Raw genomic sequence first — 25,467 nt, 5'->3', positions numbered from 1 at the left:
AAAGTTTTTTCCGAACCACCCTACTGTAAAAATGAATCTACATACAACCTTATTTCGTAGAAAGTTAGGTCTTAAAGTTTTTAAAAATGCGGTTAAAATTTTAGCGTGATTCCAAATAACTTTTTTTGCAATAACATAAGTCAGAGGCAAGCTGAACTTATAATGATTCTTCGTACAGCATAAGCAAAAGAGATAATTATATCTACGTATGGCATAAGCAAAAGAGATTATTATATCAAAAGAATTAAAAAAAAAGTTATAAAGAATCCATTTCCAACATTTCAAAACATTGCAATTTTTTGCTTCATCATATTATGAGTGAGTCACGGAGTCATCTAGTGATTTTGTGATTTAGTTTTAAACTTACACTATAAGTTATCTTTTTCTTTTGGCATCATAATCCTGGATAGGTCTTTGCCTGCCTGGCTGTTTTTCCATTCTGACCTCTCTTTTGTCCTTATCCTCCATTGTCTTATATTCATGGTTTGCAGTTCGTCTTCTAACCATCTCGTTCTAAGCCTTCCTTTATTTCCTTTAATTACTTCTCCAAGAAATTAACGCACCACCACCTTAAAAATGGGTAATTTTTGATGTCTCGAATTTCCTAAACCTGTTGTCCGATTTAAGTGATTTTTTAATATGTTATCGTCTTATTCTTTAACAATATCGCTGTAATATTATTGTTGCTAAATAAGTAAATTGTCATTGTATACCGGGTGTACCAACTACCAATAAATCTGTGTTTTTTCTCAAAGTTGGCATCACACAGTGGAATATTCTAGCATTTATAAAATACTGAAATTACCACCCAACTATAGCCCCATGTTTCCTTAAAATTCTGTTTATAATTCATTCGCTTATGTTGGATAATAAAAAAGTTACGTACTTTAACAACTAGCCATGTTTTTCATCAATACAGAGTATTTCTAAATCAGTATGGAAAACTTTAAGGGGTAATTATGTATGAAAAAATAATGACAGTTTGGTTTATAAACGTATGTCTGCAAAGGCATCGTTTCCGATGTAGGGGGTGTTAAAAATTTTCTTACAAACTGACAATTTATTTATTGCTCTAAAACCGGTTGAGATATGCAAATTCAATTTGGTGGGTTTTAAGAGGTAGTTATTTCGCATTTTTTGACATACAATTATTAAGAATTTTATATTTGCCATTGCCGCGCATACTGGTCATATTACCCGTATGCGCGACAATGGTGAATATTAAGTTCTTAATTGTATGTCAAAAAATGCGACATAACTACCTCCTAAAACCCACCAAATTTCATTTGAACATCTCAACCGGTTTTAGAGCAATAAATAAATCGTCAGTTTATAAGAAAAATTTCAACGCCTCCTATCTCGGAAACGAAGCATTTGCGGACATACGTTTATGAAGCAAACTGTCATTATTTTTTCATGCAGAATTACCCCTTAAAGTTTTCCATACTTATTTAAAAACACCCTGTACTGATGAAAAACATGGCTAGTTGTAGGGCTTGAACTCCCGGAATTCCGAGATCTCGGTATTGCGGGATCCCGCGTCATTTTCCAATCCCGCGTGATGCGGGATTACAGGCACGGGATCCGCGGGATTTGCGAGACTGAAAAAACAGTACATTCGACCTCGAGCCAGCGCTTCGCCCGGTGCCTTTTGTGAGTTTTGATGCTTTAGTAAATCTAAAAAATATCTTGAAGCCGGTAAAACTTGCTGTTGAACTCCTTTACCGTCAAGATGCCAATCTCATTACTGCTGAAGCTACGCTCAAATTTATTGTCAAGAAACTGGAAGATAATCATTCAACGTTAGCTTCAGAATTAGCTTTGTCTACAAACAATATAGAAATGTGACTACACTACTGATTTATCACGCATCGTGTGACGAAGAGGCTGATCAAGTAAGAAACGTCAATGTAGAGGTTCCGTCATGCGGTTCCGATCTTGACATGGGGTTCCGATCTTGATCTTACATTGCAAAAGGAGTTGTAATGTATCAGGCTAATACATTTAAGTCCATTATAAAAAAAGAAATGACTCTATGAATCTGGGGGGGGGGGGTCAATGGGAAAATATGTTACATTTACATATATATAAAACCTTAAAAGGAATACCGCCGACAAGTGTGGAAGCCGAAAGGGCATTTTCTGCTGCCGGCTATATTGCCTCTAGTAGTAGTAGTAGTTCGGCAGACGGCAGTTTAGATATGTTGTGTGTTTCCTTCACATTGAAATAATTGAAAGCTTTAGCCAAATAATAGTAACCTATAGCTAAGTAATATATCAACTAAATAAGTAAAGTAAATTACATGTCAATTTTCAGTTGAAAATGTGTTTTATCTACTCTATGTCATAATATGTATAAGTTTTTAGTTTGTGAAAACTGTCATTATAGATAGCAGTGCTTGAAGGGTTTAAAATGTGCATGAAGTAACAATGTATTTTAAATGGGATTTACTTTTTCGCACACTTTCAACGGGTTTTTTGGCACACTTCCATATAATCAAATATCCTTAACTTTCGCGCTGTCATGGTGATGACAATATGAGCAATGACTTTCAACAAAATTTTTGACAGTTTTGTGGTTTGAAAGTAGTTAGGATTTTTAAATGTCAAAGTTCTAAAAATTATAGAATAGAAAATATTGTATGAAACTGTGCGTGAAGTACTTTTTGCGAACTTACGCGATGTATAGCACTCGCTCCGTTGTCGCTCGTGCTCTAAAAACCGCGTGCGTTAGCAAAAAGCATACTTCACGAACTGTTTCATAAATAACTATTTTTGTTGATTTTTAAAACTTGGTGTATTTTTTGAAGAAGATAGATTTTTCGTTTTTTCAGTATTTCTTACTGTTTTTTTTTTGTGAAGAATAAATGGTGTAATTTGATTGATCTCATACTAATAGTAATACTTAAATAAATGTGGAGTTAATTGACTAATTCATTGTTTTATTTGCCTTATATAAATACGACTATTTTCAGTATGCGGGATCTCGTAAACACCGAGATCCCGGGGGATTGAAAATTGGTAGTCCCGCAAATACCGAGATTGAACTCATGCTGCGGGATTGGAAGCCCTAGCTAGTTGTTAAAGTACCTTACTTTTTATTATCCAACATAAGCAAATTAATTAAAAAACAGAATACGAAGAAAACATGGGGTTGGGTTTTAATTTCAGTATTTTATAAGTGCTAGAATATTCCACAGTGTGATGCGAACTTTGAAAAAAAACACAGTTTTATTGGTAGTTGGTACACCCGGTATACAATGGCAATTTACCTATCTAGCAACAATATTATTACAGCGATATTGTTAAAGAATAAGGCTATAACAGATTAAAAAAATCACTTAAATCGGACAACAGATTTAGGAAATTCGAGACATCAAAAATGGCCCATTTTTAAGGTGGTGGTGCATTAATTTCTTGGAGAAGTGTAGTTTCTGTGCTGTTTTCCATTTTCTTGGCACTGGAGATGCCCCAGACATGACAATCTTTGACTTTTCACAAATCTTACAATATGGTACCCTTCATTCAATAACCTCGTCGTTTCGGTTGATTCTCCACATGCGTCTTCCTCTATCGGGCCGTATACTTTTATCGGTATTTTTCTCTCGAATGTCCTGAGTTGGGCTTCATCTTTTTTTGTCGTTACCCAGGTTTCACAATCATAGGTTACTACGGGTGTAATCAATTTTCTGTAGAGTTATTTTGGTTATTTTGTCTCTATTAATAACTATATATTTAAACTATTAGCAAATCTATACACAAGAAGTACGATATTGTACGGAGGGCACAAAAAAAGATTTTATCACTTCCTAAGTAAATAAACAGGGAAAATATTTAAATGAATACTACACCATATTAGCTTTTTCTATGTTTTTTATTTACTAAAAGTTTTTTTACCGTTTTTTTTTTTGTTTCAGAACAAATTTTAAATGATATAATCTCCGGATCTTCAAAATCAAGTGAAGTTGTTTCTAATCAAGAGATAGAAACAGTTGTGGAAAATCAACAGCATCTTCCCGAAGGAATTAATCAGTCAGAATTTACTTATTCACAACAACTGCCAGATCTGTCAACTTTGCAACCTCACTTAAGTGCTGCCCCGCAACACAGTTCGCACTTGTCTTCGGTATTTTCATCTTTTTCTAGTATCTTGAATATTGGAGGTTCTAATAATAATCCTAAAGAAGAAGTGATAGTATCTCCACCTGCAGGAATAGAAAGTCTGATTAGCCAAAGTAACAACAACCCTGAGCCAGTGCCGCTTTTTTCGGCCAGTTTACCTGAATATAGTATCCAACAGCCTCCTCCGCCTACAGGTAAAATATATAAAATACTAAATATAATATAAACATAGACGGTTTCGATTTAATTCGAGTCTCTTACCATCCTCTGACACGTGTTTCTAGGTCTACTCATCATCATAGATGCTCGTAAGAAGACTGAACTGAATCAAAACGCACCGGCTGCGACTGGTTCATAAATATATTCAACCTCTAACGAGGAAATGTGAAGTGAGTGTCGATAACGATTAAATTAAAAATCCACAAAGAAAAAGTTTTCCTGTAGTTGGCTGTATACAATATAATACAAAAACCAATAAAATCCTTTTGAAAGGTATATATTTAAAAATCCCTAAAAAGGGCTACATCACAGAACTAGTTTTCAATCATCATAAGTGCTTACCTAAAATGAATATAACCTGATAAAATAATGCAAAGGTTTTAAAATTTTGACGACGGCTAAGAAAAGTTGTAGGTTATACTTACGTGATCTAACATGCTAACCACCAAAATACAATATTACAAAAATATGTGGGTAAAAACCCTTTAAAAGTAATCCATCAAGGAAACATCGATGAAATATGCGAACTTGAGCATGGATGTTTAAAATATACCATGTAATACGCTCTAGGTACCATCTGAGCTCTGATTCGACTTGTTCACATAATGACAGTATGCTGGCAAGTGACGATGAAATGGATAGGGACTCCTGAACGATGACATGACAGAAGTGACAGTTCCACAGGAAGTTGAAAATTTAACCTGTCGTATTTGAAGACTATGGTGTATAGCTTGTTAAATTAAGAAATGTAACAACACTCACTCCACTGTGATAAATAAGCAATTAAAATAAAATAAACTAGATGTTGTAGTTATAAAAATGTATTCGCGTATATTGCCAATGGAGGTGGTAGGCAAACCACATTACACAAATTTTTATTCGAAAACTAAAATCAGTTATTAAAACCTATTGGGTGGAATGCATAAAACGTAGTAGATGCTATTGCTTCAGCAAATAGTAGCTACTTTGTAGCATTTTCTTTTACATAAAAGTAGGTGCTTTTGTTGAGAAGAACATACTACACAACAGAAGTACCTACTACTGACCTAAAGTATCTACTACAAAGCGTAGCGCCAGCCGTGTCAGCATTACACCAATTGTGATGGAACTAATTTTCGATGTTCTTGTGATTTGTGAATTCACATTTTTACGTACCAAATTATTAGAATTGTACATGAATAAAAATAAGTGACTCAGATTCCGAAGCGACAAAAGAGTTAAGCGAGGATAAAAATGAACAATTGTTATTTGCTAATATTCTTGAGAACTATTAAATTTTATTTGATAAAAGAATAACCCCAAAAATTAAGAATCTTCTTCCTAGTTTGTAGATTTTTCTATGACACACATTCATAAATGCTGCCATGACGCCGAAGTCGTCCATCCACCACCTTCACTTAAACTGAAGTAAATACTACTAAACTAGCAAATACTTCAAAAGCGTAGTACAGTCTTCTATGTATCTGGTAAATAGGTAGTAGATGCTACGGAGGAATGTAAATGCTTTGTAAGTGTAGTAAAATCTTCAAAAATGTAGTACGTACTTGAAGCATTAGCAGGTACTACGTTTTATGCATTCCACCCATTGTCAATAGACCCAGGATTTAAAAAAGCAATTTTGTGTTGATTTAAAGTTATCGAATTTATTTAACTTATTGGTAGATGTTGGAATTTGTGTAAGTTTAAACAAGATGTCACAGTAGGGGTGACTGAAGTGTAATTAAGACATTTTTACACTTCAGTCCTCTTTTTTAAACAGTGACCTACTGTGACCTCTTTTTTAAACTTACACAAATTCCAACAGCTACCAATAAGTTAAATAAATTCGATAACTTTAAATCAACACAAAATTGCTTTTCTAAATCCTGGGTCTATTGACAATAGGTTTTGATTACGAGCGATTTTAATTTTCGAATAAAAATTTGTGTAATGTGGTTTGCCTACCACCTCCATTGACAATATACGTGAATACATTTTTATAACTACAACATCTAGTTTATTTTATTTTAATTGATTATTTATCACAGTGGAGTGAGTGTTGTTACATTTCTTAATTTAACAAGCTGTACACCATAGTCTTAAAATATGACAGGTTAAATTTTCAACTTCCTGTGGAACTAACTGTCACTTCTGTCATGTCATCGTTCAGGAGTCCCCATCCATTTTATCGTCACTCGCTACCATACTCTCATCATGTGAACAAGTCGAATCAGAGCTCAGGTGGTACCTAGAGCGTATTACATGGAATATTTTAAACATCCATGCTTAAGTTCGCAGATTTCATCGATGTTTTATTGGCGGATTACTTTTAAAGGGTTTTTACATATTTCTGTAATATTGTATTTTGGTGGTTAGCATGTTAGATCATGTGAGTATAACCTACAACTTTTCTTAACCGTAGTCAAAATTTTAAAACCTTTGCATTATTTTATCAGGTTATATTCATTTTAGGTAAGCACTGATAATGATTGGTCAACCAATCGAAAATAATTCTGTGATGTAGCCCTTTTTAGAGATTTTTAAATACAGTAGAGTCTCGGTTATCCACCATAAACGGGCCGCCGGAAGGGCGGATAAGCAAAAATGGCGGATAATAGGGAGCGGTAAATGAAACACAAGTTTAGAGCTTGATGATTTCCAGTCTCCGATAGGAGTGGCACAAGAAAGAGAAGAAGAGAATTAGTTTAATTTTGACATTGGACATTGTAGATAGAATGATTTAGGATGAACGAAAAAAACTAGCGATTTTCATCTGCCTTGCCGATGTATTTCGTTTTGTTGCTGCCAATACTCGCCAACTTGTAGCATCATAATATCGACAGCTCTGGCTTCTTGTTGCTCGGCGTATTTTATCATCTTAAAAAAAATTTACTCGTTCTTTAATATTTTCAAAGTTATATAAATTTGAAGAAAAAAAATTGCTTAAATGGTGCGGCGGATAAAACGGAACGGCGGATAACCGAGACGCTACTGTATATACCTTTTATAAAGGATTTTATTGGTTTTTTTGATTAAATTAAACTTTAACACCAAGCTTAAGTGGGGGGGGGGGGGTATAGTTTGAAATTTTCGATTATTTTTATTATTTTAAATAAAAGTATATAACATCAAGAATACTCTCTGAAATTTTCAGATTGATCGGAGCAAAATTATTACCGGAAATACAGCATGTTGAATATCCACAACTTTCACTTACTTTACAGCAGCTTCGAGCCAGCGCGCTTGAGTGTAGTGAGAAAAGTTCAACAGCTGTTCGCCTTCTTTTTTGTAAATTACTCCGCGATTCAAAAACATATTCCGGGTACATCACTTTACGATTTAACTGACAAAAAAGAGATTGAAAATAAAAGTTATCAAAACTTTAAACGCATCTTTCTCAAAACTGCTTTTTTCAAAGGCTTTGTAACTCAAAAACTGCTTAACCGATCCACACAAAATTTTGCATAGATTTTTGTTGGACATTGCGTGAGGTAACGTTATCGAGATATTTTTTGTTTTATGCTTATTTTTTGTTTAACAATAATAAATATGTTTATTTTCACCCTTTCACCCAAAAATTTCATTATTTTGACTTCTGAATGCTACCAAAAACTCAAAAATCGTTAAAACTAAAAAACTCGACAGCGTTACCTCTAGAAACTCATAAGCTATTAAAATCATTTTGAATTTTTTGTTTCAACATGATCCCACGACGAGTTCTGATATCCACCGCAAAATTCATTTTTTTGAGGTGTCTAAAAATTTGCCACCATTGGCTTATTTTTTAATATATTGCCTTGAAATTTGTTTTGAATATTTTTTAACTGTGCTGAGTTTGTTTATTTAATTTAAAAATAAACCATAGTTTCAAAAAAAATCACAAAGAAGTGCTTGAAATGTTGATTTCAAACCATACCCCCTTTAACGGGGAGCGATGTTAGGAATCTTTTCCACTAATGCATCAATAGTGCAGTCACTGAAGGTTTTCACCTCCGATTTCGTTGAACCTCCATCGATCTTCATGAAAATTGGTGAGTAGTTAGAGGATACAATTGAATACTCATGAGTACTCAAGGTGACTTGCGCTTTTACCCTGGGGGTGGATGCCGCCTCTTCCCGGGGCTGAACATTATTTTATTAAAAGTAATACAATAAATCGACAAAGGGATAAGTTGTAAGCAAAATTGATTATATAAAGTTATTAACATAAATCAGTACTTTTTGAGTTATTACAGATCAAAGATTTTATTTTTTCTTAAAAAAGATGCATGTTTTAAAGCTGTTTTTCACGTATAACTCAAAAACTATAAGCTTTTACAAAAAAATTATTATTAACAAAATTGAAGATAATAAAAAACTGAATACACTCCTCACTTAAAGAACTAAACTAATGTTAATGTAAAGTGAGGTATAGGCAATTGAATGTATATTTTTTCGACGAGTACTCAAATCTAAGTATTCAAGCTTAAATAATGGGAAAGCGATGCATTTTATAAAATATACCTTCTAAGCACTTGTCAAAGTACTTCGGAATACCTATCAAATGAGCTTCAGAAGAAGTTAATTTCGTCAAAATTAAGCAAGTTATGATGAAAATAAGAGAACCCCCTTTCGAAATTTTTAGGAAAAAGTGAAAAATAAAACATACGCCATTTCCACAAAAACTAAAATTTATAGTATTCCTTACAAGAACTGCTTTATATTATCATGAGTAATGACTTTAACAATTTTGACCGGTTTAGAATACATATTTTTGGAAAAAAGATATAATTTAAAAAATTCAGAATTTTTAAAATTATCGTAATTTTCATTTTCTTTTGATAATAATTCCTAAAATACTCAATATACGTAAAAAATGATATTTAACCAAATTTTAGTTTTTTCTGTATCAAATATTTTACCTGTTGTACTATTTCTGTAGGGTAAAAAATAACCGAGATAGAAACGTTTAAATCTTAAATTTTACTGGGAGAACCATGTAACCGGGGCCATTTAACCTTTTATTTTTAAAAAAGTAAGGGGTCTAAAAGATTAAGTTCAACGTGGTTTAATAGCCCTTAGAATTGACTTTCAAATGGTTTTTAGGTGAATCTGATATCGTAAAAATTAACGGAGTTATTTAAGAAGAACAATAACATTTTTTGGAAAAAATTTTAAAGAATAAATTTTGAAAAAATTTTGGATCATAAATTTTAATGCTATTAACTTGTACTGGGGCTCATTTAATAGATATTTCTAAGTACTTTGACAAATGTTTAATAAGTTTATGTTATAAAATGCATCATTTTCCCGGTATTTAAGCTTGAATACTTAGATTTGGGCACACGCCGAAAAAAATTGACATTCAATTACCTATAACTCACTTTACTAAAAGTATTTTTTAGTAAGGAGTTTATTTAGTTTTTTATTAGCTTTAATTCGGATAATAACAACTTTTTTGTAAAAATTTATAGTTTTTGAGTTATCTATAAAAAATCGGCTAAAAACATGCATTTTTCTCACGAAAAATTGAAATATTTGATCTTTACTAACTCAAAAAGTTTTAATTTATTTTAATAACTTTATATAACAAATTTTGCTTAGAATTTGTCCCTCTATCGAATTATGGGGTTATTTTTAATCAAATAATCTTCACCCCCAAGAAGAGGTGGCATCCACCCCCAGAGTAAAAGCGCAAGTTGACACCATGTCACCTTTGTTCCTTGAGATATCCTCTAACCACTCAACAATTTTCATGCAAATTGATGGAGATTCAACTAAATCGGAGGTAATAGCTCATATCCACCTTCAGTTACTGCACTATGTACTAAAACAGTTTACCCATTTTGTACTCTGCACCGAGTAAGATCGTGAAACAAAATTAAAATAGACAGTTGCGTTTTGATCCAATTTGAGTTTCTTACTATCCTCTGACACGAGTTTTAGCCATTGACCCCATACCCCCAATACCCTAAATCCGATGCGTCAGCGCCTGAACTATTGTCGACCTTATTTCAAAACTGCAACTTGTGTATGATTGCTTATAACTAAGTACAAAAAACTGGAAGAAGTATCACAAAAATTTTATATCAATAGGTCATACAAGGACGCGTTTCGGCTCATCACAAGCCATCATCAGCTTAAAATACAGGAACAGAAAACAAAGGACTGACCAGACTTCTTCCTTCCTGGTATGGTCAGTCCTTTGTTTTCTGTTCCTGTATTTTAAGCTGATGATGGCTCGTGATGAGCCGAAACGCGTCCTTGTATGACCTTTTAATATAAAAATTTTGTGGTACTTCTTCGAGTTTTTTTCTTCTTACTTTTCTTCGTTATTTTATTTTTCTTCTTTTTTTTTCTTCGTTACCTCGAGACCACATTTGAGAAATATGGATACTTCTCTTCATATTATTGCTTATTTTGAAATATGTAATGTATTTCATTTCATTGATTATAATTCAGTCTGATATATACCTTTGTACAGTAAAGTCGTATTTTTAACATTGTAACTGTTAAGATCGCAATATTCTCGCATTTGTAAATTAAATAAATATTTTTTAAAAATCGTCCCAAAAGGACAGAAACTATTAGTCACTTGTTTCTAGGTCTTCATCATCATCATCATTCAACCCGGATCTATCCACTGCTGGATATAGGTCTCCCTCAGTCTTCTCCATGCATTTCTGTCCTGTGCTGTCTGCATCCAGTTTCTGTCGATCCGTTTGATGTCATCAGACCATCTGGTTGGCGGACGACCTCTACTTCGATATGCTTCTTGTCTTGGTCTCCAGTGTATTATTCGCTGTGTCCATCTGTTATCCGACATTCTAGTTATGTGTCCAGCCCAGTTCCACTTTAGGGTCATAATTCTTTCTATGGCATCCGTCACTTTTGTTCTCCGTCTTATCTCCCTGTTCGTAATTCGATCCCGACGAGAAATGCCTAACATTGAGCGTTCTATGGCTCTTTGGGTAACACAAATTTTTTTCTTACTTTCTTGGTTATTGTTTCTGCACCACACACTGATAAAAGTCTTTTCTTTTGAAACACATAGGTAGTTCTGACTTAAGGACATAGCTCAGCTTTCCGAATGCCACCCAAGTGAGTCCTATGCGGCGGCTTAGTTCGCACGTTTGATTATCTCTTCCTATGCGTATGTCATGCCCTAAGTACTTATAAGAGGTGGTTTCTAGGTCTTACCGTCTACTAAATATAATGCTCACGTTCGGTGCCCATCTTGATCAAATGCCACATGGCTGGTACCAGTGGTACCACGTACTTAAATGGTTCATTTAGTAATGCAGTACTACCGCTGACACTCGTGCGTCGTCGGCACCCTTGATGAAACGCTCGTAACGACACACTGTCCTCGTGGGCACTGAACGAGTTAGTCAAACAGTGCCAGGAGTATTTTTTATTTATTTTTTTATTTAAGTTGACACACCCGCATAAGGCGGTTATTATTACTACTATCTGATCACAACGGCCTAGAACTATCTGATCACAACGGCCTAGAAAAAGGTGGAGAGATGCAGTCAGATAAGATCCGAAGATGATGGAAGTACAGAGACAAAGGGAAATAGTGGCACAGGACCGACTAACATGAATGTAGAATGTAGAAAATGGGGCGGCCAATAGAGTCTGATACACTGCGACCTTAGTAGATCTATTGTGTTTCCCCTTTCTTTTAAAGCACTTCATCTAGCTTAGTCCTCTTAATGAGACTTAACAGCCTTGAGAGTGGCCTTTTCATGTAGCCTGGTGCTTCCGGTTTTTCCTCACCGAGTTCTAGAAACCGCACTCGTGCGAGACCTTCACAATGACACAGAACGTGTAGAGCGGTTTCCTCTTCTTCCAGACAGAACCGACAGGTGTCCTCTTCTGTCAGGCCTATGAAACTCAAGTGTCTATTGAGTCTACAGTGTCCAGTCAGCAGACCCACTATCATTCTGACAGTGCTTCGACTGCGTGAAAGTAAGTCTGTTGTAAATTTAGCCGAATGTCCTTTGATGAACTGTTTGGCCTGCCTCTGTCCTGGGGAGTTGTTCCACCATTCAAGAGACTTCTGTTGCGCCCATTTTTGTATAGCTGCTCTTTTTATCGTATTTGCGATTCCAAAGACGGGTTCCGGACCAACCAGTGGCGTAGATGCGCCTTCTCGGGCCAATTCATCGGCCTTCTCGTTGCAACGATGACCCTTATGTCCCGGCACCCAGGCAAGTGTCAATCTGTTTCGACTTCCCACCTGAGAGAGGACACTCAAACAGTTCCATACCAGCCATGAATTGACCTGTACCGAACTGAGAGTCTTCAGAGCCGCTTGACTATCCGAATAGATAACGATGGAGTCGTTATCTAGATTTCGACTGATTAGTTCCATAGCGCACCTTTGTATAGCAGCTACTTCGGCTTGAAATACGGTCGCATATGTCCCTAGACATACCCGGACTTCCGTCCTTGGTTTTAAGCCATATATTCCAGCCCCTGTACTTATATCGGTTTTGGAGTCGTCCGTATACCATATTGAGTTTGCCGTTATCGGCGGACCAGTTTCCCAGTCCTCTCTTTTTGGTATTGTGACTTGAAAATTTTTGTTAAAGCTATACCTCGTAACCATTCGGTCTACAGGCATTCCTAGAACGGGGTCTGCCTTTATGTCCTGGTATAGCCTTAAGTTATCAGTTCCCTGCATCATACTTATTGGAGCTTGGCACTGGATCAACCGATGTACTGTTGATCTGGCTTCACTCTGTATGTATATATGTAGAGGTGGTAGGTTTAGTAGAACTTCTAGCGCGTCCGTTGGAGCTGTTCTCATGGCTCCTGTAACACTCAAGCATGAAAGTCTTTGTGTGCTACTGAGCAATCGAATCGCCCCGGACTGTTGCGTTTTGTTCCACCACGCCACTGAACCGTAGGTTATCATGGGCCTTATAACCCTTGTATATAACCAGAGGTTCATTTTAGGATTTAACCCCCAATTCTTACCACACATTCGTCTACATCTGTTCAGGACCATAATGGCCTTCTGTGTGACTTTTTGAATGTGTGCATTCCATGTCAGCCTCTGGTCGAATATTACACCTAAGTACTTAGCCTGACTTGTGAATGGGATTTCTACTCCCTTGAGCGCTAGTGGCTGTAAGCCTTGCAGTGCTCTTTTCCTGGTGAAGGGAACAACGGATGTTTTTTGAGGGTTAACCTTCAGGCCTTCTTCCCCACACCAGCTGTCCACCATCCTCAGAGCGACTTGAAGTCTCTCTGAAATTACTTTGGTAAAGCGTCCTCGAACTACAATTACCAAGTCGTCCGCATATCCCAGACAGTAAAAACCCTCCCTGGACAGCGTGTTAAGTAGGTCGTCCATAAGCGTAGCCCACAGTAATGGGATAGAACTCCTCCTTGTGGGCAGCCGCTTACTGCCTTCGCTTCAATGGTGGCTTCACCTAACGAGGACACCATGATCCTGTTTGCTAAGGTCGCCTTTGTCCACTCGCATATGAAGGCAGGAACTCCTCTCCTTTTAAGCGCTTCCGTTACAGACTCGAAGGAGACGTTATTAAACGCTCCCTCCACGTCCAGAAACGTCGCCACCGCTATCTCTTTGTCATCTAGCGACTTTGAGAGCAGTCTGTTAAGATCATCCAGTGCCAAGTCAGTTGACTTTCCTGGCTGGTATGCATATTGACGATCACTAAGTGGTTTTTCCATCAGCACATCGTCCCTAATATACCTGTCTATCAATCTTTCCAGCGTTTTTGCTAGGAAAGAGGATAGACTTATTGGTCTGTATGACTTGGGGGTCTGGTCCATTACCCTACCAACCTTGGGGATATATGTGACTTTCACCCTTCGCCATGCAGTTGGAATATATCTCCATGCCAAACTAGCTTTAAAGATCTTTGTTAGATGCGGGATAATCACATCCTGTCCCTTCTGTACGAAGGCAGGATAGATCCCGTCCATTCCAGGTGATTTTTATGGCTGGAATTTATTGATCGCCCACCTGACTTTTTCCGGTCTCGTGATGTCGGTAGCTAATTTCCAGTCCGCCTTAGTAGGCCTTCTGGGATAAGCTACCTCTACCGGAGGATTATTGTCAATAGATGAGCCGGGGAAATGTGCCTTGGTGAGCATCATTAAGCTTTCCTCCAGGGTTTCCACATACGTTTCGTCCTCTTTCTTCAAGAAGCCGACCTGATTCACAATACCATCCTTAGCCAGGACCTTGTGGATTCTGGAGCATGCGGGAGTCTGTTCGACTTCCTCGCAGAACTTTCGCCACGAGTCTCTTTTGGCTTTTCGGATCTCCTTATTATATTGCGTCAGTTTTTCTCTATAGATGAACCACTCCTGGTTGAATTTGGCTTTATTGAATAGCCTTCTTACATCTGCCCTAAGCTTTTGTAAGTGTTCATTCCACCAGAGTGTGTTTTTCTTTCCTTTTTTTTCTCTCTCTCTGGACAATTCTCCTGGTAAGAGGCCAGAACAGCTCCGCTCACCGTTTCAACTGCCAGCTCGAGATCTTCCCTATCTCTTTTGGTGCCGATTCCTCCCTCGAGAGACTTCTCGAGTGAGCCTCTAGAGCCTTCCCAATCCGTCTCTCTCGGGTTCCTGAATCTTGCCACCATTCGAATCGAAGTAGCTAAATCGAGTCGAATGTGCCTATGATCGGAACATGAAGGTTCCTCTGACACATGTCAATTCTTTATAGTATCGTACGTTTTTTCACTGCAAAGTGTTACATCTAAGACTTCTCTGCGCGTGGCCGTAACGAAGGTAGGTTTATTTCCTATATTGGCTATTTCTAAACCCATGCTTAAGATGAACTGTAGTAAAGACTCACCTCGACTATTGATGTTCGTACTCCCCCATGCCAGATGGTGGGCATTGGAATCACATCCCAGTATTAGATGAAGGTTCTCCCTTCGACTGTAGGTTATAACGTCCTCTACTATGCCCGGGCGGAAGACCTTCTCTCCAGCGAAGTAGGCAGAACAGACCAACCATCTTTTACTACCTTCCTCGGTGGAAGCGGTTAGAATACCTGTAACAAAGTCTCCACAGCAAAGATCCGGAATCAGTGTACAGTTTACTTCGTTGCCATATACAATGCATGCTCGAGGTGTCTCTCCTTTCGCATCGTATAGTAACTTACCTTGTTGCGGCTTCAAGCCTGCAACTCTCCCTCCGTGGAGCCATGGTTCCTGCAGTATTGTCAAGTCCAGGCCTTCCATATCAAATCTTCTGCACAAAACCGCCGACGCAGATTTGGCATGATGTAGGTTGACCTGCAGGATCTTTATTCTGCCTTCCTCTAAATTGAAGGCTATCTTTCGGGTTTTCCCGTGTCCTCTACCCCTTCCATGGGAGAGACCACACGCTCAGTGGCTTCTAACCTTCTGGGCGGGTCTGTAGCACTCCCCTGCAAGTCGGTGCAGACTTCTTCCGGGATTTTTCCTTCTTTTGCTCCTTCCCTTGACTTATCATCCTTAGGGGGAGCCTTGCTTTTTATCGAAGTCTTACCCTTTTTTGGCGCTACTTTAGAGCTTTGCGCCTCTGAAGGTTTGACTTCTTTTCTTTTTTGCTTAGACTTAACTGCCGAGGTTGTGGCAGTTACGCCTTGCAACCCCATTGGTCCGGCCTCTGCAACCTTCTTAATGTGCCCATCATCCTTGACACGGAATTTAATTCTTCCTATGCCAAAGTAAGGACACATTTGAAGTTTTTTGAGTTCCTCAAAGGACTGTTTGTCCATTGAGAGGACCCATACCTGCCCTTTTTCTGCAGGTGTTTTGTCCAAAACGGTCCATAAAAGAGTGTTGTGCTTTCGGTTGCTGACACTTAATCGAGTCAGCACACTTTCCGCCTCCAACCTCTTTCCGTCCTCGTCTGGGATGTAGACAGTGCAAGAACACGGCCTCTCGACTTCACTCTCGTCCTTAGCCTGGAGGTTTGCACCTTCCCAAGGCTTTAGAGCGGGAGTAGTGTCGATGAGCCATTGTGCGCTTGCACTATCCGCGCACGTCATTACCAGGTAACCGGGTTTGAACGTGCTCTTTAGCAGCCTGATTTGCGGCCCTCCTTCTGGCGTTCTCTCCAAAGCCTCCAAGATGGATGTTTGCACTGCCTTAAGCTTTGTGGGTTCCATCTTGACTTCGGGGAAGCCATCACATACTACCGCCACCTTTGCCGAGCAAAGGGCTTGTGTAAAAGTCATTTCTGACTTTCTCGGCCTCTTTTTGACTTCCGCTGGCGGCGTACTGTGGTCCGACCTTTGTCGTTTCTTTGTAGGCTTTTGCGTAGCCATTTCCAGCTTTTGCTCCGCCTTCTCTTTAGACTTAGGGGGACTGTCCTCCTGTCGTCCAAGGACCTTGGTGAAATTGGCCTTGATCACCGAGCGTTTGGCTTCAATGTAATCCTGGCCTTTCTAAGGAGGTGACTCTGACTGCCTTCCTTGTGGTCGGCTTCGCTATCTGCGTAGTAGTGCCTTCAGGGCTTTCTACTACGGGTTGTTCGGGAATATCGGTTTCCATATTTTTGTCCATATTGTTCCCACGAGTAGCTAGGGAATTGCAGTCCACTCCACCAGAGCCCCGCATGCCGGAGTAAGGCTAATTACTGTGAGGTGTCGCCTGGTTCCTCGCAGGAATCGCTCTCGACCAATTACGCATGGCCATTCATCCTTCGCCGCGATGTCTTCCAGCTTAGATTGCGGATTTTTTTAAAGCTGATTTTCTCCATCTGGACTGTTCGGTCTGGGTTACCATTCCATAGCCAAAAGGTCCCCGTTTTGTGGCGCCGGGAATTCGCCATTCATCCCCCCTGAGGGTAAGGACTAGTCGGTGATGCATGCTGATATGCAGTTGGGCTGGTCTTCTCTTCTACTGGTATTTATCGGGGTCACTTATTTGGCGTCAGTGATCCCATCAGTGCCCCGCCGACAATTTCCGAGCTACAAGCTCCTGTGGGGTATGGGTGGGGGTGAAGTTGGGTTGGGTGAGACATGTCGGCTACTCCTAGATAGTGCGTCGAGAAAGACTCGAAAAAGTGTGTGTGTGTGTGTGTGTGTGTGTGTCGGGGGCGAGGGCGGGGGCCCGCGCACCGACAGATGCGGCCAATGCGCGGGACCCCACCGCCGCTCCCGGCGGCTTGGTTTTGGAGCTTGGCGACTGAGATTAGGGTGATTTGGAGTAGCCGTAGAGAAGTTGGAAGGGTAAACTAAAAGCTGAAGGCGAAGGCGCCGCAACTGTTCGCCTCAATTGCCACGCCTTTTTGCGTCCAGCGGCGGTGTCCGGCGGCCACCCGGTGCACAGGCGCTGGACGCTTAGGGACTGCGTTTAGTTTCACTGGTCGTGCTCCCCTCACAATTTCAAGGACCAAGTTACTCGGCCCTCCCACCGACGTCGAGGAAAAATTGCAGTCCCGGGGAGGGGACTAACATGAAAGGCAATAGTAAACGCGGCAAAGACTCACGAAGAGTTGTAACGCCATTGATGATGATGATGATCAATGTATAGTTATGTTCTAATTTACATTACTACAGGGATATATAAACTAAAAACTTAGTAGTGTTCCTTCGGTACTAACGAACTTATAAATACACTAAGCCGCATAATGCTCTGGTTTTAAAACTGATTACATCACAAACTCAAAAGACTTCTTCCTTATACCGGCATCATGTAATTTACTTCTACCGCAGATCTGATGATGCTGTACAAACTGTAGACAGCGAAACCGGTCGTCCTATGTAAATAAATTGATTGTGAGAATGTTTGTTATTTCATTACCTAATTATTTTTGTATTATTTTTATACGGTTGTTGTTAAATAACAAAACCAAACTTTTATATGTAAAATGTTTATTCTGTTTTAGGTCCAACAAATTTATTCAGAAGAGCTGGTCTAAAAAAACCGGCTTATGCACAAGTACCAGGTTTATCTTCAGCCCCCATAGCACCCCAAAATTTGAATGTCCAAAATATTCCTCCACCAAACCTTCCCCCATTACCTCCAGCAGCGCCAGTACCATCAGCAGCATCACAAAACATATTAGTACCAACAGCCCCTTCTCCATCCACTTCCATTTCATCAACTTCTAGTGTAGACCATATAAACCAAGGATTACCAAATCAGTTTAAACCAATATCTCCGCCTCCTTCTAATTTGCAATCCTTCCATCCTATCACCCAACCTGTAGCTCCTGTGCCGGTACAACCTTTTGCCCAATCTGTAGCGATAACGCATCCATACAGAAATATAGTAGGCCCAGTTATGGATGCCATACCAGCTAGCGAACTATCACAAAATGCTAATTTCAGTAGTTCCCTCGTGAATTCTCCAGAGTCTCTGCCAAAAAATAATAACACAGGTGATGCTAGTGTAAGTATATAATGATTTTATTATGTGATTTTTCACCACTTTTATACACTAAGCGTCAAAATTAACGCACCACCTTAAAAGTGGAACATTTTTGATGTGTCGTATTTCCTAAGCCTGTTGTCCGATTTGAGTGATTTTTTTAATATGTTATAGTTATATTATTAAGAATATCGATGTAATAGTATTGTTGCTAAACAGGTAAGTGTCATTGTATACCGGGTGTAACAATGATTGTGTGTTTTTTCCTCAAAGTTCGGAACACCCCGTGGAATATTCCAACGCATATAAAATATTGAAATTAAAATTAAACTGTAGCCTTAAGCTTTCTTAATATTTTGCTTTTTAATTTATTCGCTTATGTTGGATAATCAAAAAGTTAGGTACTTTAACAACTAGCAACGTAAGAACATAAATACAGGGTGTTTCTAAATAAGTGCGAGAAACTTTAAGGGGTAGTTGTACATGAAAAATAATGACCGTTTGGTTTATAAACATATGTCCGCAAATGCTTCGTTTCCGAGATACGGGATGTTGAATTTTTTCTTACAAACTGACGATTTATTTATTGCTCTAAAACCGGTTGAGATATGCAAATGAAATTTGATAGGTTTTAAGAGGTAGTTATTGCGCATTTTTTGACTTACAACTAAGAATTTTATATTCACCATTGGCGTGCATACGGGTAGTATGACCCGTAAGCACGCCAATGGTAAGTATAAAATTCTTAGTTGTATGTCAAAAAATGCGCAATAACTATCTCTTAAAACCTTCTAAATTTCATTTGCACACCTCAACCGGTTTTAGAGCGATAAATAAATAATCAGTTTGTAAGAAAAAAATTCAACATCCCGTATCTCGAAAACGAAGCATTTGCGGACATATGTTTATAAAGCAAACGGTCATTATTTTTTCATGCAGAATTACCCTTTAAAGTTTGTCGCACTTATTTAGAAACACCCTGTATTGATGAAGAACGTTGTTAGTTGTTAAAGTACCTAAACTTTTTTATTATCCAATATAAGCGAATGAATCAAAAAGCAAAATGTTAAGAAAGCCTAAGGCTACAGTTGAGTTTTAATTTAAATATTTTATATACGCTGGAATATTCCACAGGGTGTTCCGAACTTTGAGGAAAAAACACACTAACATTGTTACACCCGGTATACATTGACACTTATCTGTTTAGCAACAATATTATTACAACGATATTCTTGAATAATAAAGCTATAACATGATGATGGTGCGTTAATTTTGATGCTTAGTGTATGTGTTAGTAGATTTTGGCTTCAGTTCAATGAGTTGTAAACAGTTTTTTTTTTGTAAATCATACTTAACCCGTAAAATTTCTTATTTATAGACTTCATATTTCAGAACTCATATTTATTTCGTGTATTGTTTGTAAAATTTTTAAAAATACCAATTTTGGTTTATTGGGTTTTCTTTAAAAGAGTACACCACATTTTTTAATAAACAATAAACTAATTTCGTTATTTTAATACTTCATCTAAATAAATTAAAATAGTTCAATAGTGCATAATAATTAAAAACTAAAACCATTATTATTACTACTTTATAAAAACTAAAAAGACCAATAAAATGCAGCAAAATTGATCTAAAAATATCAAAATATACATCAAGACATACATGTTATAAACAATTTTTGCACATATATTACGAATTCTTTAGACATAAACTTTTTACAAGTTACACAAAATAATCTCGTTTTACTTTGATTTGCACAAAGATAACACCTCATTTTAATATTTGGGTTGTTAGGATCCCCTCTGGACAAATCAGTTGACGTACTCTACTACCTCTTCTCTCCTTTGACGTACTTGGAGCGATAGATTTTTCATCAAGGACTTTGGTTTTAATTGATTTCCTGTTAATACTAACGTCAGATTATTCAAATATACGTGTCGATATAGTTTTTCATTGGAATTTCGCATGTAAGACTTTATGGTACCAATATTCATTAAAGTGTAAAAAATATCCATGGATCATCTTCTGATGAAATAAAATCAGAATTATATTTCTCATCACTTTCTGGATCAATTTGGTTGGTCATCGTGATGTATTGAAAACACTAGTCTACAGTTAGACGACTGCTTTTTAGAAAGAAACTCACTCATATAATATATTATATTATAATAAACCTAACGTACATACCTCTTATTCCGACTGAATATATAGGTCTAGCATCTCTTTCTCTTGTGTAGTTGTTTGCTATTTGTTGAATATATTATTTCTTCCCATTTTCTATAATTATATTTAGCAATTCCTCTGGAAAAACGATCTCTCACGTTACCAAAACAGAAGAAATAAGGCAAAAATATACCATGTTCGAGACACTTGACCAGCCAGGTTCCAAATTTTGATATCTATAGTATTTTCCCTTGGGATTAGCTGGAGCAAATAATATTTTCTTCCTATTTACTACATTTATTTAAATCAAACTTTTACATTTTTATCTTTCATATACAATACAAATCTGCTGTCTAATATTGACATGACAATTAACATTAACCAAAAATAGCCTGTATGACACAGAATGGAACTAGGAGGTTTTTAGGGATTCACTCAACACCCTCCCTCGCTAAAAATCTCTAAGACCTAAATTCAATTTAAAATTTGAGAATGATATATATGGTAAACCTTTAGTTAGAATATCGGCTTCCTGACATTTTGTATCGACATATTTCAAGTCTATCTCATTTTTCTTAAACTGTTCATTTACAAAATGATATTTTAAATCGATTTGCTTAACCCTACAGTTATTCCCTGGATTTTAATAAGAGCAATGCATCCCTGATTATCTTCTAAGTAAATTATTTTATCAAAATGAATTCCAAAATCCATCACCAATTTTTTTAACCAAATGCTCTCAATAACAGCATTACATAAAGTTTTGTGTTTTGTGTTAAGGCGCTCGTCCCACCATCAAATAATTTGATCAAACTGGTTTGAGCAAACTGAAAGTGACAGTTAGTGACGTCACATCCTGAGTGTTCATTGTGGATAATAATGAAAAATTTTAATTTTAAATAAAGTACAAACAAGTTAGACAACTCAATACAAAAAATTTGATCAAACTAGACTGATAGTGAGAGCACAGATTTTTAGAATTTCAAAAAAACTGCAATTGTGACGTCACTGACGTACTTCCGGAGTTTGCTCAAACTGTTTGATCAAATTATTTGATGGTGAGACGCGGCCTTTACACAGTTTTGCTTTTTAGTAACCTAATGTATAGTATTCCCAAATAGCTTGAACAAATAACCAGTTACAGATTTCCGGTCATTTACATCATTTCCCCAATCAGCATCCACAAAGCAAATTAAACTGTCATCGTGTTGCCGCTTAAATTCTAATCCCACATGTTGTGTTTTCTTTAAATATCTTAATACCTTTTTTAAATATACCCAAACTTCATCTGTTGCTTTATCTTGATATCTACTAAAGAAATTTAATGCATAACAAATATCTGGACGAGATTTTAACATTAAATACATAATGGAATCTATATGCTGCCTAATACGCTTGGTTGTTAAGGTATCATTATTAGATATAACGATTTTTAATTTTGGGTCAATTGATAAATTACAACCCTTACAATTCTATCATGTTGAACTTATTAAGAATTTTATCAATGTATTTTGACTGATTTATTTTTAAAATTCCAATATCTCTTTTATATTCTATTTCAATTCCCAAAAAATTCTTAAGCTTCCCCTTATCCTTTATTTCAAATTTATTCATTAGTTTACTGTCAACTTCAATTAATTTTTGTTAAGTCTGATCGTACTATCATTATGTCATCAACATATATCAGTAAATATATTTTAGTATTTTGGTCAATTAATACATACAAACAATGGTCATTCATAGATCTATTAAACCCTAATTCAATCAAATAATTATTTATTTCATTATTCCAACACTTAGACGATTGTTTTAAACCATATAAAGATTTCTGTAACTTTAAAACTTTATTATTCTTAGTAAAAAATCCATCAGGTGGATAAATGTAAATATCCTCATTTAATTTTGCATTTAAAAATGCTGTCTTAACATCTAACTGTCTGAAATGATAACCATATTGATTTCCGATACTTAATAATGCCCTGCTAGTTGTTAACCTCACCACTGGTGAATATATCTCATTATAGTCTAAATTTTCTTGTGCAAAGCCCCTGACTACTAACCTAGCTTTATATTTATCCTCCCCTTTCTCTTCATTCATCTTGTAATTAAATACCCACTTGGTATCTAATATTTTGTCATTTGGCCTATCCATTACTAACCAAGTTTTATTTTATCTGTCCTATTTCTTAGATCATTAAAGTTCTCAGGAACATCATCAATAAATCTCATTGCATCATATGCCATGCAAAGCTCATAATCGTCATATTTTGGATGAGGTTTCACCTGACGTCTGCTTTCTCGGTTATTCTCAGTTTCACTATACCTTTTATGCATGTTCTCATTCTCCTCAAAACTTTCAACTTTGTTATTTACTGAATTCTTAGATTCATTTAATTCATCTTCCAAGGTTTCTCCCTCGACTTCAATTTCTGTTTTACTTTTACCATAAACAAAACAATTTTCTTTTAAAATGACATCCCTCGATACAATAACCTTTTCCTTTTTAATGTCCCATAACCTATATCCTGTTGGAGCATATCCTATCATTATACATTTATTTGCTTTTGAGTCAAATTTACCTCTTTCTTCTTTTCTTACATGACTGTATGCCAAACTTCCAAATACTCTAAGATTACTTACATTAATTTTCTTGTTGTCCCAAATTTCAGCAGGTGTTTTATTTTCTTTTAATGTATTAGCTGTACATCTATTTATTACATAATTTGAATACCATATTGCTTCTCCCCATAATTGTTTTGGTACCCCTGATTCTGAAATAATTGCTCTAGCCCGTTCTACCAATGTTCTATTTTTCCTTTCAGCTTTGCCATTTTGTTGTGGCGTATATGGTGTAGTATAGTCTAAACAACTCCATTATCTAAACAAAATTTTCGTAATTCTCCCGATACATATTCACCCCCATTGTCGCACCTTAATTTTGAAATTCCAAAACCAAATTTTTTCTACAAATTTTTGTAAAACTTCATTCTTTTGTTTTATCATAATACACTGGGGAGCAAAATTAACCGGACACCTTAAAAATGGGTCATTTTTGATGTCTTAAATTTTCTAAACCTGTTGTCCGATTTAAGTGATTTTTTAATATGTTAGAACCTTGTTCTTTAACAATATCGCTGTATGAATATTGTTGCTAAACAGGCAAATTTTCATTGTATACCGGGTGTACCAATGAAACTGTGTTTTTTCTCAAACTTCGCATCACCCTGTGGAATATTCTAGCATTTATAAAATACTCAAATTAAAACCCAACTATAGCCTCATGTTTTCTCAACATTCTGTTTTTTGATTCATTCGCTTATGTTGGACCGTAAAAAAGTTAGGTACTTTAATAACTATCCATGTTTTTCATCAATACAGAATGTTTTTAAATAAGTTTGGCAAACTTCAAGGGGTAATTTTACATGAAAAAATAATGACAGTTTGCTTTATAAATAGGGTTACCATACGTCCGGATTTAGTCCGGACAGTCCGGATTTGAAAGACATGTACGGATTGGCGTCCGGACATGAGAAATGTCCGGATTTTTTTCTTTACTAAAAAAATGTAAAACACTTGGCCCAACGGTGGAAAATTTCATTCTTTATGGTAGTAAATCGACTTTACTACCTAAATAAGAAACCCCAAACACTCATGACAAATGGAAAGAACTATTTGAAGCATTTTCTAAAAGCAACGTTTAATTGTGCCATATGCATTTCGCATATAGGTATGTACAATGTAGATTATGTAGAGGTAGCAACACAGACAAATTCACATTTTACATTTTCTACAACCCCTTGGATTATCCCTGTCCGGATTTGGCCGTAATAAATTATGGTTACCCTATTTATAACCCTATGTCCGCAAATGCTTCGTTTCTGAGCTAGAGTGTTAAAATTTTTCTTACAAACTGACGATTTATTTATTGATTCAAAACAGGTTGAGATATGCTAATGCAATTTGTTGGGTTTTAAGACGTAGTTATTATACATTTTTTCACATACAAGTAAGAATTTAATATTCACCATTGGCGCACATACGGGTAATATGAGCTGTCATTTAAAACATTCCATATACCATACGCCGTCTTCTGTTCTCGCAATACTTCTAAATGGACATCAGAAACACACTGAACTATTATAGACTTTACTTTGTTATCATTGCTTTTGTGTGCTTTCTTCTGAGGTTCTGTCAGGGTGTTATCTTCTGCATCTATACATTTTTCAATATAATCAGTCACTCCAGCTTCTGCTAATATCATATCCATTCGGGACTTCCAATTGAGATAATTATCGTTTGATAATAGTTCAATATTATATGATTTACTGTTCATTGTCACGTTTCTGGATGGATAACCTCAAAACTTTTTTATTCCTTCTTTTATTTTTGTCATCAGCGTCTTGAGCACATAACCTTTTGATATATATAGTATTTTCCCTTGGGATTAGCTGGAGCAAATAATATTTTCTTCCTATTTACTACATTTATTTATATCAAACTTTTACATTTTTATCTTTCATATATAGTGTGACCAACTGCAATTCAGTCGAATCCGGGAAAAGCCTAAAAAATAGCTCAAATCCGGGACTTTTCAATGAAAATCGGGCCATTTTTTGTTCCAGAAGACGATAATTAAAATACAG

General features: G+C 36.6%; 1 protein-coding gene across 3 annotated transcripts in view; it reads left to right on the top strand.

Annotated features, from left to right (window-relative positions):
* LOC114325118 (phospholipase DDHD2) overlaps positions 1–25,467 on the top strand; it is a 323,630-nt gene that overhangs the window by 213,204 nt on the left and 84,959 nt on the right. For all 3 annotated transcript variants that reach the window (XM_050663474.1, XM_050663476.1, XM_050663477.1), the window contains exons 2-3: positions 3,917–4,315; positions 18,174–18,679. In XM_050663474.1, coding sequence (XP_050519431.1) covers positions 3,917–4,315; positions 18,174–18,679 — 905 coding nt within the window. The remainder of the gene's footprint in view (positions 1–3,916; positions 4,316–18,173; positions 18,680–25,467) is intronic.

This window comes from Diabrotica virgifera, chromosome 10 (assembly GCF_917563875.1).
Source record: "Diabrotica virgifera virgifera chromosome 10, PGI_DIABVI_V3a".
Classification (NCBI taxonomy): domain Eukaryota; kingdom Metazoa; phylum Arthropoda; class Insecta; order Coleoptera; family Chrysomelidae; genus Diabrotica; species Diabrotica virgifera.
Note: the sequence above shows the minus strand (reverse complement) of the source record. Positions and strands in the feature narration are given on the sequence as shown.